This window comes from Lissotriton helveticus, chromosome 12 (genome assembly GCF_964261635.1).
Source record: "Lissotriton helveticus chromosome 12, aLisHel1.1, whole genome shotgun sequence".
Taxonomy (NCBI): domain Eukaryota; kingdom Metazoa; phylum Chordata; class Amphibia; order Caudata; family Salamandridae; genus Lissotriton; species Lissotriton helveticus.
Window position 1 is genome coordinate 777752669 of NC_136073.1, and position 19873 is coordinate 777772541.

General features: G+C 47.1%; 1 protein-coding gene across 1 annotated transcript in view; it reads right to left on the reverse strand.

Moving 5' to 3' along the window:
- Positions 1–19873, reverse strand: part of LOC144798635 (cytochrome P450 2C20-like) — a 190085-nt gene that overhangs the window by 11717 nt on the left and 158495 nt on the right. The window contains exons 6-8 of the mRNA XM_078669601.1: positions 13590–13731; positions 12491–12678; positions 11571–11712 (exon numbers count right to left, since the gene is read on the reverse strand). Coding sequence (XP_078525727.1) covers positions 11571–11712; positions 12491–12678; positions 13590–13731 — 472 coding nt within the window. The remainder of the gene's footprint in view (positions 1–11570; positions 11713–12490; positions 12679–13589; positions 13732–19873) is intronic.

Consider the following 19873-nt stretch of genomic DNA (forward strand, 5'->3'; position numbering starts at 1 on the left):
AATCTCTGGGTTCAAACCTGAGACCCAGCAGCATCTCATCAATCTCCCATATGGCAGCGAGCATTTCTTTGGCCCCCAGGTTGATGAGATGCTTGGGAAGATAAAGAAGGACTAATATTTCAAAATCCATGGGTGCCGTGCAAATTCCTTCACTTAAAGGCTCCTTTTGGAAGCAACAGCTCAGGTGCAGAGCCAAAATCACCTCACCCAACTAGCTCTTGTCCTATCAAAGTCGACAGCAGGCTTTCCACCAGCAGGCTGGTACTGTTTACCCAATGGGTGTCTATAGCGGCAACATCAAAGGCAAGGGCAGAGGTGGCTCCAGTAAAATAGATTCCACCTCGAAGCAGAGAGTTACCCTACTTCCTCCACCTGATCACACAGTTTATGAAAGTGCCCCATTTTGTATGGTTGCCCCCATTTTTTGCCTATATTTTGATGTACTTTGACTAAGTGTATCTTGGGTTCCTGCCAACCAGGTACCCGGAGCCTATGTTCTTTCTCTAAACTGTGATGTTGCAAAACCCAATTGCCAACTCTCTGCCCACCTTTAAGTTCCTTGTAAACGGTACAATGGATACCAAGGGCACTGTGATCAGGGAAGGCTCCTAAGGGCTGTAGCACTATTTGTGCCATCCTTAGAGGCCCTGTACACAAACACATACATACATACACACACACACACATACATATATACATATATATATATATATATATACACATATATATATATATATATATATATATATATATACATACATATATATATATACACACACACACACACATACATTCATATTCATTCTCTCTCTCTCTCCCTCTGTGTCTCTCTCTCGTCTTTTGGTGCAGAACAAACTGAAGAGTCAACATAACACACATTCCTGTGTGCCATGCTTACAACCCACTGCCCTGATATAGGTCAGTCACCCCTCTAGCTGGGTGCACTATACCAGTGGTGAGGGCACAGGTGCATGAGCACTGTACCCCTACAGTGCCTGCGTCAATTCTTAGTCATTGTAAGTGCAGTACTGCCATAAAGAGTATAGGGAGCTTGTCGTTACGAACTCCAGAGCACCATAATGGCTTTATTGAAAACTGGGGAGTTTGGTACCAAACGTCTTAGCAAATTAAACTCACGTTGATGCCATTGTGGGATTTAATGAAAAATGCACTCAGAGGGCATCTTGAGAGCCCCCCTGAAAAACAACCTACCTCTAGTGTCCTGGCTGAGTGGCTGCTCGCCAGCTGCCACCACCAAACATCTTTCTGAACCCCTGGGTCGAGAGCCTGCTGCTCTCTGGGTCCTGAAACAAAGCACATCCTAGGACCAGGTGCCAATCCTTCTCCCCCAGGATGGGCAGGGCCCACGAAGGGGAAGTTTCAAAGGCTTGCCGCCTTTGTGAGCTACCACCAGCCATTTGCTGCTGACAGCAACTGGCCGTCACCGGTTCTGACCCCCACTGTGGGTGGGATAATCAGTGGGGAAACCAAGTTAGGTAGAGAGGTGTGCCCACCTTTGCCAACCCAACCCCTCAGGTGGGGGAGGCGAGGTGAAGCACAACTCTCAGTCCCCCGTCCTCTTGAAGATGGGGGGACCCAGAAAACCAGATTGATTCTTATGCTCCCATCCCACTGGAGGGTGGCATAATAGAGGGTGTACCCACCCCAAGGAAGAGAACCATTGGTCCAGACCGGTACCTAGCTGAAAGGCCCGTAAATTTAGAATTTAGGAGCACCCCGAACCTTGCCTCCTCAGACCAGAGCAGACAAGAAGAAATAAGAAGAAGGAGAACCGAACAGCCGTGCTGAGAGAGGAAGAGGAGGACACCAAGTGATTTGGCCCCAGCCCACCAGCCTGTCTCGACCTCAGACTCCTCCAGCAGAACCTCAAAGACTTTGTCTCCCATGAGCAACAGACTTGCTCAAAACTAACCGATCCTGAATCCGTCTGACTCTGTGAGTCCCCTCTACTCAGCTCCTGGCACCCCAAGCCTGAGTTGCCCAATATCCTTAGGATGCCCATGCGGTGATCCTAGCCTGGATTCCAGTGACCCCTGAACATCCACAAGCTTCTAACTCAAGCCTGCAATCATTATCAGGGCGGTCCCCTCCAACCGCAACCGAAGCAGACTCTCTAACTGAAGCGGTCCAAAAAGACCAATCTGCCGACTATGTCCGAGAATGCTTGCAGTCAGGTCACCAGAGGTCAACTCCCAAGGACCACACTCGCCTAATCAGCCGCTGACCGACTCCCAGGAATCCTCGACAGAATCTGCAGCATCGACCAAGACTGACGGTCGCCACTGAGAAACCTTGGGAACCCCGACAACTGCAACCTACACCCAGCTGTCTCTGTGCCGCTGGCAGTGTAGTTCTTGTGTTAGCCATTGGGCCCTATGGTGCTGACCTCGACCCCAGGAGGTTTTTGTTCGACTAACCTAGTGGCCTGCTTGTCCTCTGTCCCAAACCCACGACCTTACTTAGCCCGTTGTTGAACGTATGGTCCCTGCACTCTGCAACCGGTCACCTTTGTGCCGCTGCTTTTGCGATTAGAGTGCCCATTTGACCGAGCCTTAGTCCCGGGCACGTAACCTCATTTCTGTTTGTAATACTGCAAAACTGTAATTAAGCTAGCAAACTGTAATTATACTGCAAAACGCATTACCTTATTTTCCTTCCTCTTAGGAAATGTATCAGCATAGTGTCTAGAGATACTTTGCTGTGTAAGAAAAGTTACGATAAAGTAATTTCGACTGTCTATTTGCCAAAGTTTACAAACTGGTAACAAAACCAAGTTAATAACAAATGTGTATTGTCTTGGAAAGTACGATTCTGCCTATGATTTGGTTCTAGTAATAACATAGGATGAAAATAATATTTTTATACAAAACAAATTGGTCTGAGTTCAGTCTTCCAACCTTTGGGGTTCCACTGAACTCTGTGCACACAATACCTTACTTTGGTATAGTATATACAGAGCCAGTTTCCTGCACACCTCATCTGACCGTCCTGTCCTGGACATAAACGGTCGCTCCCCTGCCTCCTCCTGCGAAGACCTGGTATCGTAGCGCCTGACTCTGCTGTAATTTCACCGCAACGTTCACTGCTGACCTGAAATTGTAGCGCCTGACTCTGCAATTACTGTCATAGCGCTTGAGTGCAGACGATTTCCATTTAAGTAGCGCTTGACTGCTCTGTCTCTAACCTAATCATAGTGCCTGCATTGTTATAACTTTTTTGATCGCTAGCGCACACTTCCTGGCTGTGCTTTTACGGAGATTTGATTTGAGTATCTAAAAGCGCCTCCGTTTCCACTGCAAGGCTTGTTGTTGTTGCTGCCTTGTTGTTGTTACTGCCATTTTGTTTTCCATCCCCTGGCCCTTCCCCCACCTCGCTCCCGCCTCCCGGCTGACCCTCCCACGCTCCGCCCCCTCCACTCTCCATTTAAGGCAGATGCACCCACGCGCTACGGCCACGCCGAAGGTGCGCCAAAGGTAAGCCCGTCTGCACCCGTCCGCGCCTGGTCCGCGCCCAGCGCCCGTCCCCCTGCTCTATGCCGCTCCCAACCCCCCAGAGTAACTTATGATGCCGCTACTCTCCTCGCCCTCAACGCCGGACGCACCCCACTTTGCTGCGCAGCAACCCCAGGACGTACCCACGGCCCATTCTCCTGCCTCTCCTGTAAGTTCAACTGCTTCAGGACCCTCACCAAACACACTTCCTCCACACACAGCTCCGAACCCAACGACTTGAAATGCATCCTACTGAACACCCGCTCGGTCCACAGACATGCAACCGAACTCTGGGACCTAATCGACACTGCGTCACCCGACATCGCCTTCCTTACTGAAACATGGATGAATGCATCCTCTGCCCCCGACATCGCCATAGCCATACCGGACACTTACAAGGTCATTCGAAAAGACTGCACCGATCAAACTGGAGGAGGCATCGCCATCGTCCATAGAAACACCATCAAAATTACAACCAGCTCTGACGACAATCTTGCAACCGCCGAACACCTCCACTTTCAGATCCACACCGACCCCAGAACCACACTTAGAGGAACCCTCATTTACAGGCCCCCAGGCACCCGATCTCAATTCAGCGACGACATCACTGACTTCGTCAGCTCGCACGCCCTCGCCTCAGAGAACTACATTCTTCTAGGAGACCTCAACTACCACCTTGACAACATTCTCGACAACAACACCACCACCCTTCTGGACAACCTGTCCAATCTCGGACTCAAACAACTCGTTGACACCCCCACTCACACAGCCGGACACACGCTCGACCCTATCTTCACCTCCAGCAAGCACATCTCCTTCGATCACACTACAGCTCTCCACTGGACGGATCACAGCTGTGTTCACTTCAGCTACAAAACAACCCTGACCCACAACCGTCCACAACCCATTCCCCGAAGAAAATGGAACAAAATCACCACTGACCAACTCCTCACATCACTCAGCCAAAATACTCCCACCCTAACAACGGACCCAGACCAAGCGGCCACCAACCTCAGGCAATGGATTACCCACAGTGCAGACGAACTAGCACCCCTGAAAAAACACCAGTTGAAATCATCCAGCAAAAAGGCTCCCTGGTTCAATGATGACCTTAAAAAATCCAAGAAGACATGCCGCACCCTGGAGAAGAATTGGAGAAAAGAACCAACCTCAGACAACATGACCTCCCTCAAGACAGCCACCCGCAAACACCACCAACTGATTCGATCCGCCAAGAAATCAGCATTTAAGGACCGTCTCGACAACAATTCTCATAACAGCAAGGAACTCTTCAATATCGTCAAAGAATTCACCAACCCTCCCGCAGCATCCAACGACATCACTAACTCCCAAGACCTCTGCGATGCGTTATCCTCCTTCTTCTACAACAAAATTGCCGACATCCACAACCGCTTCAAGAATACTCCCAATGAACAACTCACCCCACCCCCTTCAGCTCCCACCCTTCCAACTAACTACCTTAACTCCTGGAACCCAGTCACCATTGAAGACACCATTCGCCTCATGAACTCAATCCACTCTGGCTCACCTTCTGACCCCTGTCCCCACTACATCTTCAACAAAGCCGACTCCATCATCGCCCCCCAACTCCGTGACGTCATCAACTGCTCCTTCAACTCCGCCACCTTTCCAGAAATATGGAAACACGCCGAACTCAGCGCCCTTCTGAAAAAACCAACAGCAGACCCCTAAGAACTGAAAAACTACCGACCCATTTCCCTCCTCCCTTTCCCGGCCAAAGTCATTGAGAAAGCCGTCAATAGCCAACTCGCAGCCTTCCTTGAATCCAACAACTCCCTGGATCCCTCACAGAACGGCTTTCGAGCCAAACACAGCACCGAAACCGCCCTCATTGCGGCGACCGATGACATCCGAGCACTCCTGGACAACGGTGAAACAGTGGCCCTCATTCTACTCGACCTCTCCGCCGCCTTCGACACTGTCTGTCATAACACCCTCATACAACGCCTCAACAACATCGGCATTCAAGGTAAAGCCTTGGACTGTTTCATCTCGTTCCTAGCCGGGAGAACCCAGAGAGTCCGACTCCCCCCTTTCTACTCAGAGCCCACCGAAGTCATCTGCGGCGTACCTCAAGGCTCCTCACTCAGCCCCACCCTCTTCAACGTCTACATGAGTCCCCTCGCCTCCATCGCACGTCAACACAACCTCAACATCATCTCCTACGCCGACGACACCCAGCTAATCCTTTCCCTCACCAAAGACCCCAACACCGCCAAAAACAACCTTCACGAAGGTATGAAAGAAGTAGCCGAATGGATGAAACAGAGCCGCTTAAAACTCAACTCAGACAAAACAGAGGTGCTCATCCTAGGATCCTCCCCCTCAGCTTGGGACGACTCCTGGTGGCCTTCCGCTTTGGGATCAGCGCCCACACCCACAGACCATGCACGTAACCTTGGCTTCATTCTAGACTCCTCTCTCTCAATGTCCAGACAAGTCAACGCCGTATCGTCCTCCTGCTTCAACGTCCTTCGCATTCTCAAAAAGATCTTCCGCTGGATCCCCCTCGAAACAAGAAAAACTGTCACCCATGCACTGGTCACGAGTCGACTGGACTATGGCAACACACTCTACGCCGGAATTACAACAAAATTGCAGAAAAAGCTCCAGCGCATCCAAAACGCATCAGCGAGACTCATATTAGACATCCCGCGCCAAGAGCACATCACCGGTCACTTAAAAAACCTCCACTGGCTTCCCGTCAACAAAAGAATTACTTTCCGCCTTCTTACCCACGCACACAAGGCCCTTTATAATCTAGGACCCGAATGCTTCAACACCCAACTGTCCTTCTACTATCCCACCCGCCAACTAAGATCATCCAATCAAGCCCTCGCCGTAGTCCCGCGCATCCGAAAAACCACCATGGGTGGCAGATCCTTCTCCTTCCTGGCTGCCAAACCTGGAACTCACTCCCCACCCACCTCCGCCTTACTCAGAATCACATCTCCTTCAGAAAAGAACTGAAAACATGGCTATTCGACAAACAATGAACCCCTCCCTCTAGCGCCTTGAGACCCTCTGGGTGAGTAGTGCGCTTTATAAATGCCTGAACTTGAACTTGAACTATCTGTTGGAGGCCGAATACAAGTTATCCTACCCAGCTGGGAGGAACTCAGATCATACAGTGGGTTTTAGCTACCACCTGAAAATTCTCACAGCCCCTCCTAAAATCATAGCCCATACAGATGTCCTCAGAATGGCCTCCTAGAGGAGGAGCTACAAGCACTGCAGAAAGAGTGCCCCCACCTTTACTTCCTTGTTCCCAAAAAGGAGTGCCTGTTCTGGCTATTCTGGACCTCAGGCCACTAACCAAGTACATCTTTTTGAAACATTTTCATACAACAACTCTGCAGGGTGTCACTCCAGTGCTCCAACAGGATGACTACATGACAGTGCTTGATAGCATGGAAGCATACTTTCATATACCCACTCGCTGCTCATCACCGATATCTTCACTTTTGTTAAGTAGACATCACTACCAATTCAAAGTACTACATTTTGGGGTCACTGCAGCGCCAAGGGTATTTTCGAAGTACCTGGCCGTGGTGGCTGCAGATTTACGAAGGGGGGCTACTTACTTCCTCTCATACTTCAATGACTGGCTGATCAAGAGCAGTGGTAGGCAGCACTGCCTAGCCCACACACAGGCAGAGATTTCCCTGTTCCACAGCTTGGAGTTTATCATAAATGCCACCTACAACCCTCAACCGATCCAACCCGTCTTGGGATATGTGAACCAGTTACAGGGAAAGCCTACCCCAAACAACATAGATTTAAGGCATTCAACAGCAGCGGACTCTTTTCTAGCCCAATCGTCAACAAACAGAGTGCTTGTCTCCTGAGGCGGAAGCCGGGAGCAGCTCACAGCTAGTTTTGTTAAAATTGTTTTAATATTGCTCACATTGCTCGATTTTGCACATCCCACTTACCCTTCCCCATTCATTTAGTGGCCTTGCCTTCTGCAGCCGATCAGGCGCTGGGAGGGGAAACTGATTGCTAGTTTTTGACGCCATCTTAGGGAAGGTGCTGGTTGACGGTGCAGTTGGCCGGACGATCCCACCCCCTGGCAGCATAAAATGACATCATGCTCTCGGCCGCGCAGCGGGCCCGCCGCGGGCGCGCCTAAGGCAAGCCCGTCTGCGCCCGTCCGCGCCGGGACCGGGCCCAGGGCCATATTCCATGGCCAAAATCTGCATGATAGGGGGCAGCTGAGTTACTCCAGACGGGAACTCCTATCGCTAAGACCCAGAGCTTCATGCGCCACTATCGAGCTACAGAATGAAGGTAAAAACTATCCGTCTTGCTCGCACGCTTTTTCGTTCTCATCTATCGGGGACCCAAACCTGCCCCAAAACCAGTTCAAGATACCAGTCTATAGACTCACCATCATCAAGGCAGGTCTACTCAATGTCAGGTCGCTGGTTAAAAATAATTCTCACACAGCTGAACTGATTGAAAGCCAAAACCTTGACCTACTGTTTGTAACGGAAACCTGGGCAGATGAAGCCTCCGACGCTGATCTGACCCTGGCTATCCCCGAGGGCTTCTCCATTTATAGAGCGGACAGGAAAAAGAAACGCGGGGGAGGTTTAGCAATTATAGCAAGAGAGGGGCTTAGGATCAAGAGTTCAGAAAAAGGTAGTAACCCAGATTGTGAAACACTGATCTTTCAGATCAAGATCACAAACAACTACACGTTTAATGGCCTATTAATCTATAGACCACCTAGTGCCAAAACGCCTTTGATTGAGCTACTAAGTCCGTTCTTAGAATCTTGTGCGACAGGTCCTGATTACACAATTCTAGGAGATTTTAACCTACACTTGGAGAAAACTTCCGATCCCAAGGTAGCCTCATTCAAGGATGCTCTGGCCAACTTTGCCTTGGACCAAAAGGTATATCAAGACACCCACTGTGCTGGCCATTCCTTAGATGGTATTTTTACCTCATGTCAGGGCATAAGCAAAATAGGCACTCGCCCGGACCCCTGGTCAGACCACAAGCTGGTCTCTTTCTCATTGGAAATTAAAGAAGACACGGGGAGGCCCGTTGAAATTCTTAAGAATACCACCTATCCAGACTGGTCAAAAGTCAATCCACAGATTCTTCTTGACAAGCTCTGTTCATCCTACCCAGATCTTGATGTGGACAGCCATACAGCCTGTAAACAAGTTAATGGGTGGATAGATGCTGCAGTTCAGGTTGCAGTCCCACAAAGAAGAGCTACTCTCAAAAGGAAAACTCCTTCAGAGCCATGGTTCTCAGAAGCACTGAAGGCACAAAAACAGACGTGCAGAAGGGCTGAGAAAAAGTGGAGAACTAACTACGACACCAAGCTCAAAGAAGAATATAAAGCGGTCCTAGCCAGCTATAAAAAATTGATAATTACAGAAAAAAGCAAATACTTTGTGCTAAAACTTAATGAGTCAAAAAACTCTAGTAAAGCCCTCTTTGCCACTCAAAAATTTACAACAATAGTTCGGAGGCAATGTCATCAGACTTCTGTAACTCATTGGGTGAATTATTTGTTAACAAGGTATCCTTAGTTTATGATTCCTTCAAAATTCACCACCCAGATAATTCAGCCCAGACTCTCTCACACCCATTAAATCTAAATCTAGCGAAACAATCAGCCCAATCCATACTGTTCCAATTTATCCCGCCTACAGCAGTTCAAATTCGGCAGGAGGTGTTGACCACTAGTTCAGGCAGTCCAATGGACCCCAGCCAACTGAAACTCATCAGGGTCCCGAAATTTAGACGAGCCAGTTGAGGTCGAAGAAGTTTCCTGGTGCACACAGCACGAACCTGGAACCGGTTGCCTCTTTTTTATAAAAAACAGTCCATCTTTGGGGTCCTTCAGAAAGGCAGTCAAAACTTGGTTGCACCCACTGCATAGCTCTAGCTGCCTGTATCAATAGTAGGCGGTCTGTCACAGCGCCAAGACGCCTTCGGGCATTCGCGCGCTTTACAAATGGATTCATCAAATAAAATAAAATCAAACGGTCTGAACTGTGAGGCACCTCTTAGGGATGATGGCCTTGTGTATCACCACTGTACCCCATACAAGTATCTCTCTTAAAGCCTTCTATGAGAGTGCCTTGCAGCTCAGTGGTCACAAGCAGAGGATCACTGGGAAGATCTAGTGTTAGTAAAGGCCAACGCGTATACTGTCCTGCAGTGGTGGAACAACAACAGCTTGTTGCAGGGCAGGCCTTAATCATACCCCATTCCGCGGATGACCAACACCACAGACACTTCTCTCACAACCTCAGTGCATGACATGACTGTACAAGGGATGTGGTTTCCTCAACAATATGACCATATCAATTAGCTCAAACTGCTAACCAAACAAATACCCCTAAATGACTTTTTCCAGGTCATTTGAGGGAAGGTAGTCCTCATCAAGATGGACAACATGACAGACAGGTCTACAGACAGAAGTAGGGTGGCACACACTCTCCTTTCCTCTCAGCACTAGCAAAGGGGATTTGGCTTTGTGCAATCTGCCAAGACATACTCCTAAGAGAGAACAACAACTTTTGCAGACCTTCTAAGCACGATGTATTAACCAGTCCACTAATGGGAGTTCCACCCGCATGTCCTGCAAAGTTACGTCCAATGCTGAGGAACCTTGTAAATAGACACCCCCAAAAACACAAAATGCTCAAACTTCACCTCTAAGTACTCACACCCAGAGTCCATGTGCAATGCCCTATGAATACACTCGTAAGAGATATTTGCCTGCGTTTTTAGCCTCTCCCACTCCTCTCATATGTGGTGAGAAAGATGATACAAACATCTCTGACACTCATCCTAGTGGCTCCAGCCGGGCCAGACAACCCTAGTACTCCTTACTTCTGGAGAGGTCCATCATCCCCCACAAGACATTTATGCTCAGATTGGCTCTTCTCACACAGATCCAAGGCTACATGAGATACCCAGCTCCCAGGGAGCTGAACCTAGCAATCTGGCACACGAGGTCTTAGAATATGGCTATTTGTGGATTTCAAAACCATATTCAGTTATGTATGTGAAGCAAAGCCAGCAAAGCTGGCATCTTTCATCAAGATGGGTGCATAAATCAAGCAAGGGTTTGTGGAGAAAAATGTACTACATTTTTTGTCACTGAACATATTTCTGAGATCTTAAAAGCCACAAAGCCAAGGGTGGGCTGCAGGCTGCAGATCCCCTGTGAAACAGACCATGCAGAAAGGACAAAAAACATTCAGAATTTCAGACATTACACAAGGGGAACCAAATACACAGCCAATGGATGAGTATAACAATAAACTAGGCCTGGGCGGAACCCTGCGAAATGATTTAAAAAAAAACTCAGTGATTATATGCGTAGTTATGCAAGAGGCGGAGTGCATTAGACCGCACTGTTCCCGCTGATGTGCCGGGTGTTTCCTCCGTGCTGAAAAATCAGCGCGAACCTCACCATGCGCAGCGCAAGAGGGAGCTGCTTCTTTCTGCTCAAGCAGCAGCTTCTTCAACGCAAACAGAAGGTTTCGCAAAGCGACCATCCGCGATCCCCCGCGTTGAGAAATCTCACTGGGAGGCGGACTAGTGTTGGATTTTCTTCACGCTCGCCAACTTAACGTTTTGCTGAGCAGAGTTTTTTCTACAACTCTGCGTGCTCCGCAGATAACTGCAAACTCAGCTGAGTTCACAGCCCAAGCCGAAAATAAACACAGTCCAAGAAAAAAGTGCACAAGTGAAACAGAGAAAACCTCAGATTCTCTAATGAGGAGACCCGCCAAAATCCCCAAGATGATCTGCTGTGAGCGCATAGCATTTGAAGCAAGTAAAGTTATCAATGTGTAAGGATCCTCCTAACTCTTAAGCCATCTCCAAATGTGTGCAGGATGCCCCACATCTTAAATGTAGACTACCCATGAACAGCATCAACCAGATAGGTTTCCTGTCCACCTAAAGTACATGATGTCTGAGACTGTAAGACCACAAAAAAAAATCCCCACACAAATACTTGCAGCGTTGACTCACCTGCAGAAAAAGGGATCATAGATTCTGGCTTCTCAAATCTTCCTTGCTCGTTTAGGAAGTTCTGGGGGTTGAAGTGATGGGGGTCTTTCCACACCGAGGGGTCAAATAAGAGGGAGGTCAAGTTAGCGATCACTGAGGTGCCCTGAAAGAAGATAGCATGTAAGACATTAAAATAAAGTCAGTTCTAGAGGATGAAACTTTAAGAAAACTGTGGGACAAACCTAGGGTAATGTACAAAAGAACCAGGGGATTGGAGAGAAACAGTGCAACTGAAGAACATCCAAGAGACAATGTATATACTGGTGAGATTAAATAATTAGCTGTGTAACATTACGCAAAATACCTCCTCTTACAGCATCACCCAGTTTTTTATTAATTAAAATGTTTGACTCTAGTGACAATGTCACTTTCAACCTATTACCCGCATGCGTGCAGCCGTTTTTCCCGCTGTATGCAGCATTTTTCAAATTACCGCGATTCATGACGAGCTCAGCTCGTCATCAGCACACGGCAGGTAACGCTGATGACGAGCTGAGCTCGTCATCAGCATGGAAGGGGTTACACTTTCTCTATCACTTTGACTCAGATGATAAACCGATAGCAAGGGAGCACTGTAAGCCCAAACGTTAATTAATGTGCCAGTATTCACTACATAGTTTAAGGCATGTCTACAGTTATACATTTCCAGAGTAAAAATGGGAAAACAGACTTGTTGTTTTTGATTTGGATATAAAGGCATTCAGGGAACAAAAACTTGCTTAAATGTAAATGATCTAGCTTGTAAATCTTCCTATAGTTGCAAATATTCAAAAATCCAGTGCATCTGCTTAGGACACCAAATCTGTCACTTCCTCTTTAGCTTTACCTACTCAGTTTCCCCTGAACCGGAGTTTGGCTTCAGTTATTTTCTGGATACTCACTTTGGTCAGGTGGTACCCTCGGAAGGTGGTGTCCTTGGTGACTTCTCTGAAAACTCCAGCGGGGGTGATGTTCCCAAAGCGCAGTATTTCATTGATAGTGGCCTCCACGTACGGCATCTGGAGCCGGTCATTCCAGGCAGGCAAGCGGTCCCAGCCCACTACTTGCTCGATCTCTTGCTGGCACCGGACTGGCATCAGAGGTGTGAGGTAGAGAAGGCAAGGCAAGCTCAGTGATAGCAGTGTGATCATCAACACCCCTAGTTGCCACCCACGTCTGTGAAGAATACACTTATGGTGAGGAGACCTATGACTGAAGGAATTGGGGCGTGCTACCAATATTCCATACTGTAGCTTCAACACTGCATTGCTAATTCAGAATGAGCACAGCTCTGCCAATGAACCAGACTCCTCACATGTAAAACAATGGGCCAGCAAAGATCCTCCAGGTATATCTCAGATCCTATATAACTACACCCAGCAGTTTTGTTTAGTATATATGGGTAACAAAAAACTTCAAGTTATGGTTGGTTTGTTACGGAATGAAGGATACCATGAATCAAACCAAAGAAAGGACTCAAAAGGATCTTTCTTCCTATCATGACCTGGATGCTTGGCATTAATTTTGAGTCCAGTGACAGTTTCCTTTCATGTCCAGGTAAGAAGAGGAATGGTAAATATTAACCGCACGCCATGTAATTTGCTTGGAGCACTGCGTTTCTCTGGAATCTCCCAATACATTCATTCTTATGGTCTACAAAATCTATTTTCATTTGCCTTGTATGATCTTTGGTTGCCCATATCCCGACTGCTATTACCTTTTGATTTATCCTATATTCAGAGTTTTAACACCATGGCTTGCGCTGGGTTTTGTAACTCCAGAAACCAGCCCTGTTTTATTCCCCAAGATTCTTGCTGAGCAGCTTCCGAATTCTCCCCTGCTGTTCACCGTAGGAGCCAGATCATGAGAAGGTGTCAGTGTCCCTTATCTTTGCATAAAAGATATTGTGCCAACTTAACTCACAGATTGTTAGTGTGTATCTAGTACTTTAGGTATTAATGTGAATAGATTGGCCTTAGTTCATCATTTTGCATCTCTTACCTTGGACTTCTGGGTAAGTCATCATGTACAGAAGCCCCCACCTGAGAGTGGTGGAAGTTGTGTCTGTCCCAGCTGCAAAGAGGTCAGCGATGCATATTTGTAGATTTTCAGGTGAGAATGAGGAGTCTGGATTAGAGTTTTGCTACAATAAAATATATAGTAAAAGAGAAGTATAAACAAGTAAAATGGTATGTGGAACACCACTCTAGACAGCATTTTCCATAAATTGTACATGGGGTCATGTAAAATTAAAAGACCAGTTATGCATACAGGAATGTAAAATGTGTACGCATCCAATGTGCACAATCCTAAAGAACGCATCCATACCACTTCCCATCCTAAATAAGTCTACTGCATAACACCTCCACCATCGCAGCACACGAGTAGAGTGGGTCAAAGCCACTGAAAGGCATTCTCCTACCAGACTTACCCAATTTGCAAAGTACTAACACAAGAACATCCCCTTCGCAGCCATGATTTGAACTCGGTTAGATCTAACCCTGTACAACTTACAAGTCCCCCAGCCAGTCCCCCAGCCAGTGATCAGAAAATGAGCTGAGACTGTAAGCACCCTTCCCCACCACGTAAACCCACCCACTTGGAGCCCTCAGCTGGCACCCCAGCCTCCAAAGTCTAAGCAACACTAACTCAGTTTCATCCCCACCAACTCTCTCCCTTGGATCAACGCCAATTAAACCTACAGAATTCTTCTTCAACTTATGTCAAAGATCAAAAGAGGACTAGCTAAGTTACAGGAGAAAGGGACTCAATGGAGTACGTGTGTCGGCAAACCAGTAGGTTTTTTCAAAAAGCCCTCACCCACCAACCTAGTTGGTGGCATGCTTCATCATCGGGCCCACCACAGTGACACCTAATGTGTCCCGGGTGTGCTTCAACGCCAGATTACTGCGGAGCTGGTATACTTGCTGAGTGTGCAGTGTAGTGAGTGAGAAGGTGAAAGTTAAAAAACCATACAGTAGGTCCCAGTACCCGAGGGTAAAACAATATTTTAATTTACTGGGCCCCTGTTGGTTATTTAAAAGGCAGACGGACGTGTTGGAGTATGGATTATGACCTCCAGCGTCCTGTGTGGTCTACATGTTTCAGCCTGGCCTTTTTTAAATTTGAAACAGGCTTTCCTCAGGACCAAGTGAGTATGTGTAAAAGGTGTAAATTAAATAAATAAACTAAATTATAGTGATTGTGTTATTTTTTCTATGTGTAGCACTCTCTAAGGTGCTGTATGGGTGAGAGGGGGATTCCCTCTCGCTTTGCTACACATAACATAAAGGAGACACAGACAGACGTACAGAGTAGAGTCACATTAGCATGATTTTGCAAGTTAAGCATCATTCAGCCGTCTTATAAGGTGAGTGATCGAACTATGTTTGGCTAAAGTGTGGTCATGTCAGTGACAGGACCTGTGTGGTTTTTTATCTAGAAGCCGGTTGTAGTGGTGGGCTAGAAAAGCGAGTTTTTTTCAATGTGAGGTTCAGGTAAGTAAAGTAACATTATCCTCACACAGTCTTTTTTCTGTACAAAGCTTCCTTGGGTCACCTGGCAGAGAAAAAGACCCTGAAAGAAGGTTGTGACAGTTTTGAATTGTATCCGACCTGTAGGGAAAAAGACCTCAACACCTTACCCCAGTAGTTGCTGTAGTGCGCAGTCCATTTACTCACGGAATTGCCGGTCTGGTTCCTCCTTGGACCGATCGTCCTTCTGCGGCGCCCGAATGTGAAAGGAGGGCTTTGCCGATCGTGTTTAAATAGCTTCGTTTATCATTTTCACCTGTGTAAGTGTAGAGATAAAGGGAGGGGTGCAGTCGCGCAAAACGCCATGTCATTGCCGCCGGGCGCATGCGCAAAGGTGTAGTGGCTCTCGCTGGGCGCATGTGCAATAGTTTAATGATTCTCGCGCATGCGCAAAGTAGTGCTGAAGGCGCACTTCGGTGTGCTCATGCGCGGGGTATAGACAGAGGTTATGATGTCGGAAAGACACCTCATTGGGATAGCGCGTCTTTGCTGCGCTTGTTATAAGGGCATATTCGGATGTGAGGACCAGTCCTGAGATATGAATTGGGGGACATTCCCAATTGGTTTTTTTTTTTAAGTTAATACAAACGGTTGCACATTAATAAGCACAGAGATGCGAAGTATGGACTGGGTGAGAGAGAAGGAAAAGGAACAGATTGTTTAGGATAAATCTCAGTTCAGTTTGTTAGTGAATTCCAAGGTATGGAATCATTCAGGCCTCCAATATGTGTGGACAATCTGTATATCCAGCGTTGTTCCTTTTGGAGGAGGTGCCTGTCATTGTTTTCTGTTGTGTCAAATTGTTCTATGACAGTCCAAGTAAAATCATTGGGAGTGTGGTTGTGGGACAAAAAATGGTCTGTGAATTTACTTATGTTTTTACCACACCGGATGGTGCTTCTGTGTTCTGTCATTCTGGTTTTTACCTTACGGGTAGTCATCCCGACGTATCGCAATCCACATCTGCAGGTCATTAGGTATACCAGGTTGGAAGAATTGCAATTGGTATGACTAACAGGACACCAACCGTGCAACAACTGCAGCGTATGCCATTTAACATCTCCATCCAAAACCCTGGACCTGGAACCAGGTAAAACATGGACACAACGTCAGTTTACCAATTGCAATTCTTCCAACCTGGTATACCTAATGACCTGCAGATGTGGATTGCGATACGTCGGGATGACTACCCGTAAGGTAAAAACCAGAAGCACCATTTTTTGTCCCACAACCACACTCCCAATGATTTTACTTGGACTGTCATAGAACAATTTGACACAACAGAAAACAATGACAGGCACCTCCTCCAAAAGGAACAACGCTGGATATACAGATTGTCCACACATATTGGAGGCCTGAATGATTCCATACCTTGGAATTCACTAACAAACTGAACTGAGATTTATCCTAAACAATCTGTTCCTTTTCCTTCTCTCTCACCCAGTCCATACTTCGCATCTCTGTGCTTATTAATGTGCAACCGTTTTTATTAACTTTAAAAAAAAAAAAAAAACAATTGGGAATGTCCCCCAATTCATATCTCAGAACTGGTCCTCACATCCGAATATGCCCTTATAACAAGCGCAGCAAAGACGCGCTATCCCAATGAGGTGTCTTTCCGACATCATAACCTCGGTCTATACCCCGCGCATGAGCACACCGACGTGCGCCTTCAGCATTACTTCGCGCATGCGCGAGAATCATTAAACTATTGCGCATGCGCCCAGCGAGAGCCACTACACCTTTGCGCATGCGCCCGGCGGCAATGACATGGCGTTTTGCGCGACTGCACCCCTCCCTTTATCTCTACACTTACACAGGTGAAAATGATAAACGAAGCTATTTAAACACGATCGGCAAAGCCCTCCTTTCACATTCGGGCGCCGCAGAAGGACGATAGGTCCAAGGAGGAACCAGACCGGCAATTCCGTGAGTAAATGGACTGCGCACTACAGCAACTACTGGGGTAAAGTGTGGAGGTCTTTTTCCCTACAGGTCGGATACAATTCAAAACTGTCACAACCTTCTTTCAGGGTCTTTTTCTCTGCCAGGTGACCCAAGGAAGCTTTGTACAGAAAAAAGACTGTGTGAGGATAATGTTACTTTACTTACCTGAACCTCACATTGAAAAGAACTCGCTTTTCTAGCCCACCACTACAACCGGCTTCTAGATAAAAAACCACACAGGTCCTGTCACTGACATGACCACACTTTAGCCAAACATAGTTCGATCACTCACCTTATAAGACGGCTGAATGATGCTTAACTTGCAAAATCATGCTAATGTGACTCTACTCTGTACGTCTGTCTGTGTCTCCTTTATGTTATGTGTAGCAAAGCGAGAGGGAATCCCCCTCTCACCCATACAGCACCTTAGAGAGTGCTACACATAGAAAAAATAACACAATCACTATAATTTAGTTTATTTATTTAATTTACACCTTTTACACATACTCACTTGGTCCTGAGGAAAGCCGGTTTCAAATTTAAAAAAGGCCAGGCTGAAACATGTAGACCACACAGGACGCTGGAGGTCATAATCCATACTCCAACACGTCCGTCTGCCTTTTAAATAACCAACAGGGGCCCAGTAAATTAAAAATATTGTTTTACCCTCGGGTACTGGGACCTACTGTATGGTTTTTTAACTTTCACCTTCTCACTCACTACACTGCACACTCAGCAAGTATACCAGCTCCGCAGTAATCTGGCGTTGAAGCACACCCGGGACACATTAGGTGTCACTGTGGTGGGCCCGATGATGAAGCATGCCACCAACTAGGTTGGTGGGTGAGGGCTTTTTGAAAAAACCTACTGGTTTGCCGACACACGTACTCCATTGAGTCCCTTTCTCCTGTAACTTAGCTAGTCCTCTTTTGATCTTTGACATAAGTTGAAGAAGAACACAAAAGCCTAACCCTTTCAAAACAACCATTCAAAACTCAAAGAAAATTGCTGGGGTGGAGAAAGGCTGTGTTAGAAATTGGGGTCTCTAGTTGGCAGAGGTAGGTACCTTTGTCCAAATCGGGACCCTTGCTTGTAGTCAGAGTAAGGGGGATACTCACTTTAGATAACCCCTGCTCACCCCCTTGGTAGCTTGGCACGAGCAGAAAGGCTTATCCCAAAGGCAATATGTAAAGTATTTGTACTAACACTCACAGTAACACAGTGAAAACACCACAAACGGACACCACACCAGTTTAGAAAAATAAAATCTTTATTTAAACGAAACAAGACCAAAACTATACAAATCCAACATACAGATACTCAGTAAAATGTCTTTAAAAAGGATGTTGCAAAAATAAGCGTGTAGAAATCAAATAGCACCACGGGGGCTATCACAACATCGGGACAGCATAAAATCCAAAGTACGGCGCCGCCCGCAAGGATCGCGGCGTCTGGCGTGGAGTCACACAGACCCCCAAACAACAGTAATATTGAAAATGAAGTCGGTAGCGATGCACGGGTTCGAAGATGGCTGATGTCGGCTCCGGTGTTGACGCAACAGCGGCAAGTTTCGAGTCACCCTCGGCGGTTATCGGCACAGCGATAACAAGATGTAGGCGCTGGCGAAGACGGAGTCTATGCGATCGCTGGCGTAGGTCACGGCTGATCACTGCCGGTGTTGGCGGGCGTCATAGGGAGTCTGAGCTGCGGAGCAGGCAGGGCGCTGCATCGTTCACTTCACGAGCGGCTCTCCGCGCTTTGGTGCAGGTCGCGGCGTCACAGCGGCAGCAGAAACAGATTTTCTTTGCTTCTCTTGGGTTTCTTCCAGCTCCCAACAGCAGACACAACCTCAAGGGGCCCAACTCAGTTACAGGCACCTCCTGGCAGGTCAGAACTCCCAGCACGGAATCTCAGGGGCGCTTGGGGTGAAGTCCTTTTGTTCCTGAGACTTCAAAAGAAGTCCTTCTTCATGCAGGTGACACAGCACACAGCAACGTCTTTCTTCTTTCTTTGGCAGAAACCAACTGCAGCCCAACCCCAGACACACAGCAAGGGCAGTACCTATCCTCAGTTTCTTCAGCTCATCTCCTCAGCAAAGGTTCCTCTTGATTACAGCAATAGTCTAAAGTTCAGCGCAAAACAAAATCCTTTGTCAGTGTGGACCTTGGCTTCAGACGCATCACAGGGGGGTGGAGCCAGCATTGTGGAAGGCAGGCCCAGCCCTATTCAGGTACACGTGCTACTCCTCCCACCACTCCAAATGCAGATCAGGCGTATTCAGCCTAGGGCTGACTCATCCAGACTCCTGGAGCCACTGCAACTGCCCAGCCCATGTCACTCCAGAGCCAGACAGTCAATCCACAAACAGGCAGAGGCACACAGAAAGGTTGAGCAATAAAATAGTCACTTTCTAAAAGTGCTATTTTCAAACACAGAATTTAAAAACCATCCTAACTAAAAGATGTGTTATTAAATTCTGAGTTGAGGGATACCAGTCTCCAACTTTTCTATCTTACTCCTATGAGAAGATCTGCTTGTTTAAAATGTTACAGAGCATTCCCCATTCTGTCCTATGGGCAAGATAGCCTTTTAATAGTGAAAAAACGAAATTGGCAGTATTACACTATCAGGACATGGTACATACACCAGTTCATGTCCTAACTTTCACATAAGAAAAATACAAAATCTTCCTCTACTGCCTAGAGCCTTCTTGGTGATACATCCATAATATACAGATAGTTGTCCCGCAGACTTAAAGCATCAAAACATATTTGTTCATATTTTATTATTTATCAAAGCAATAGA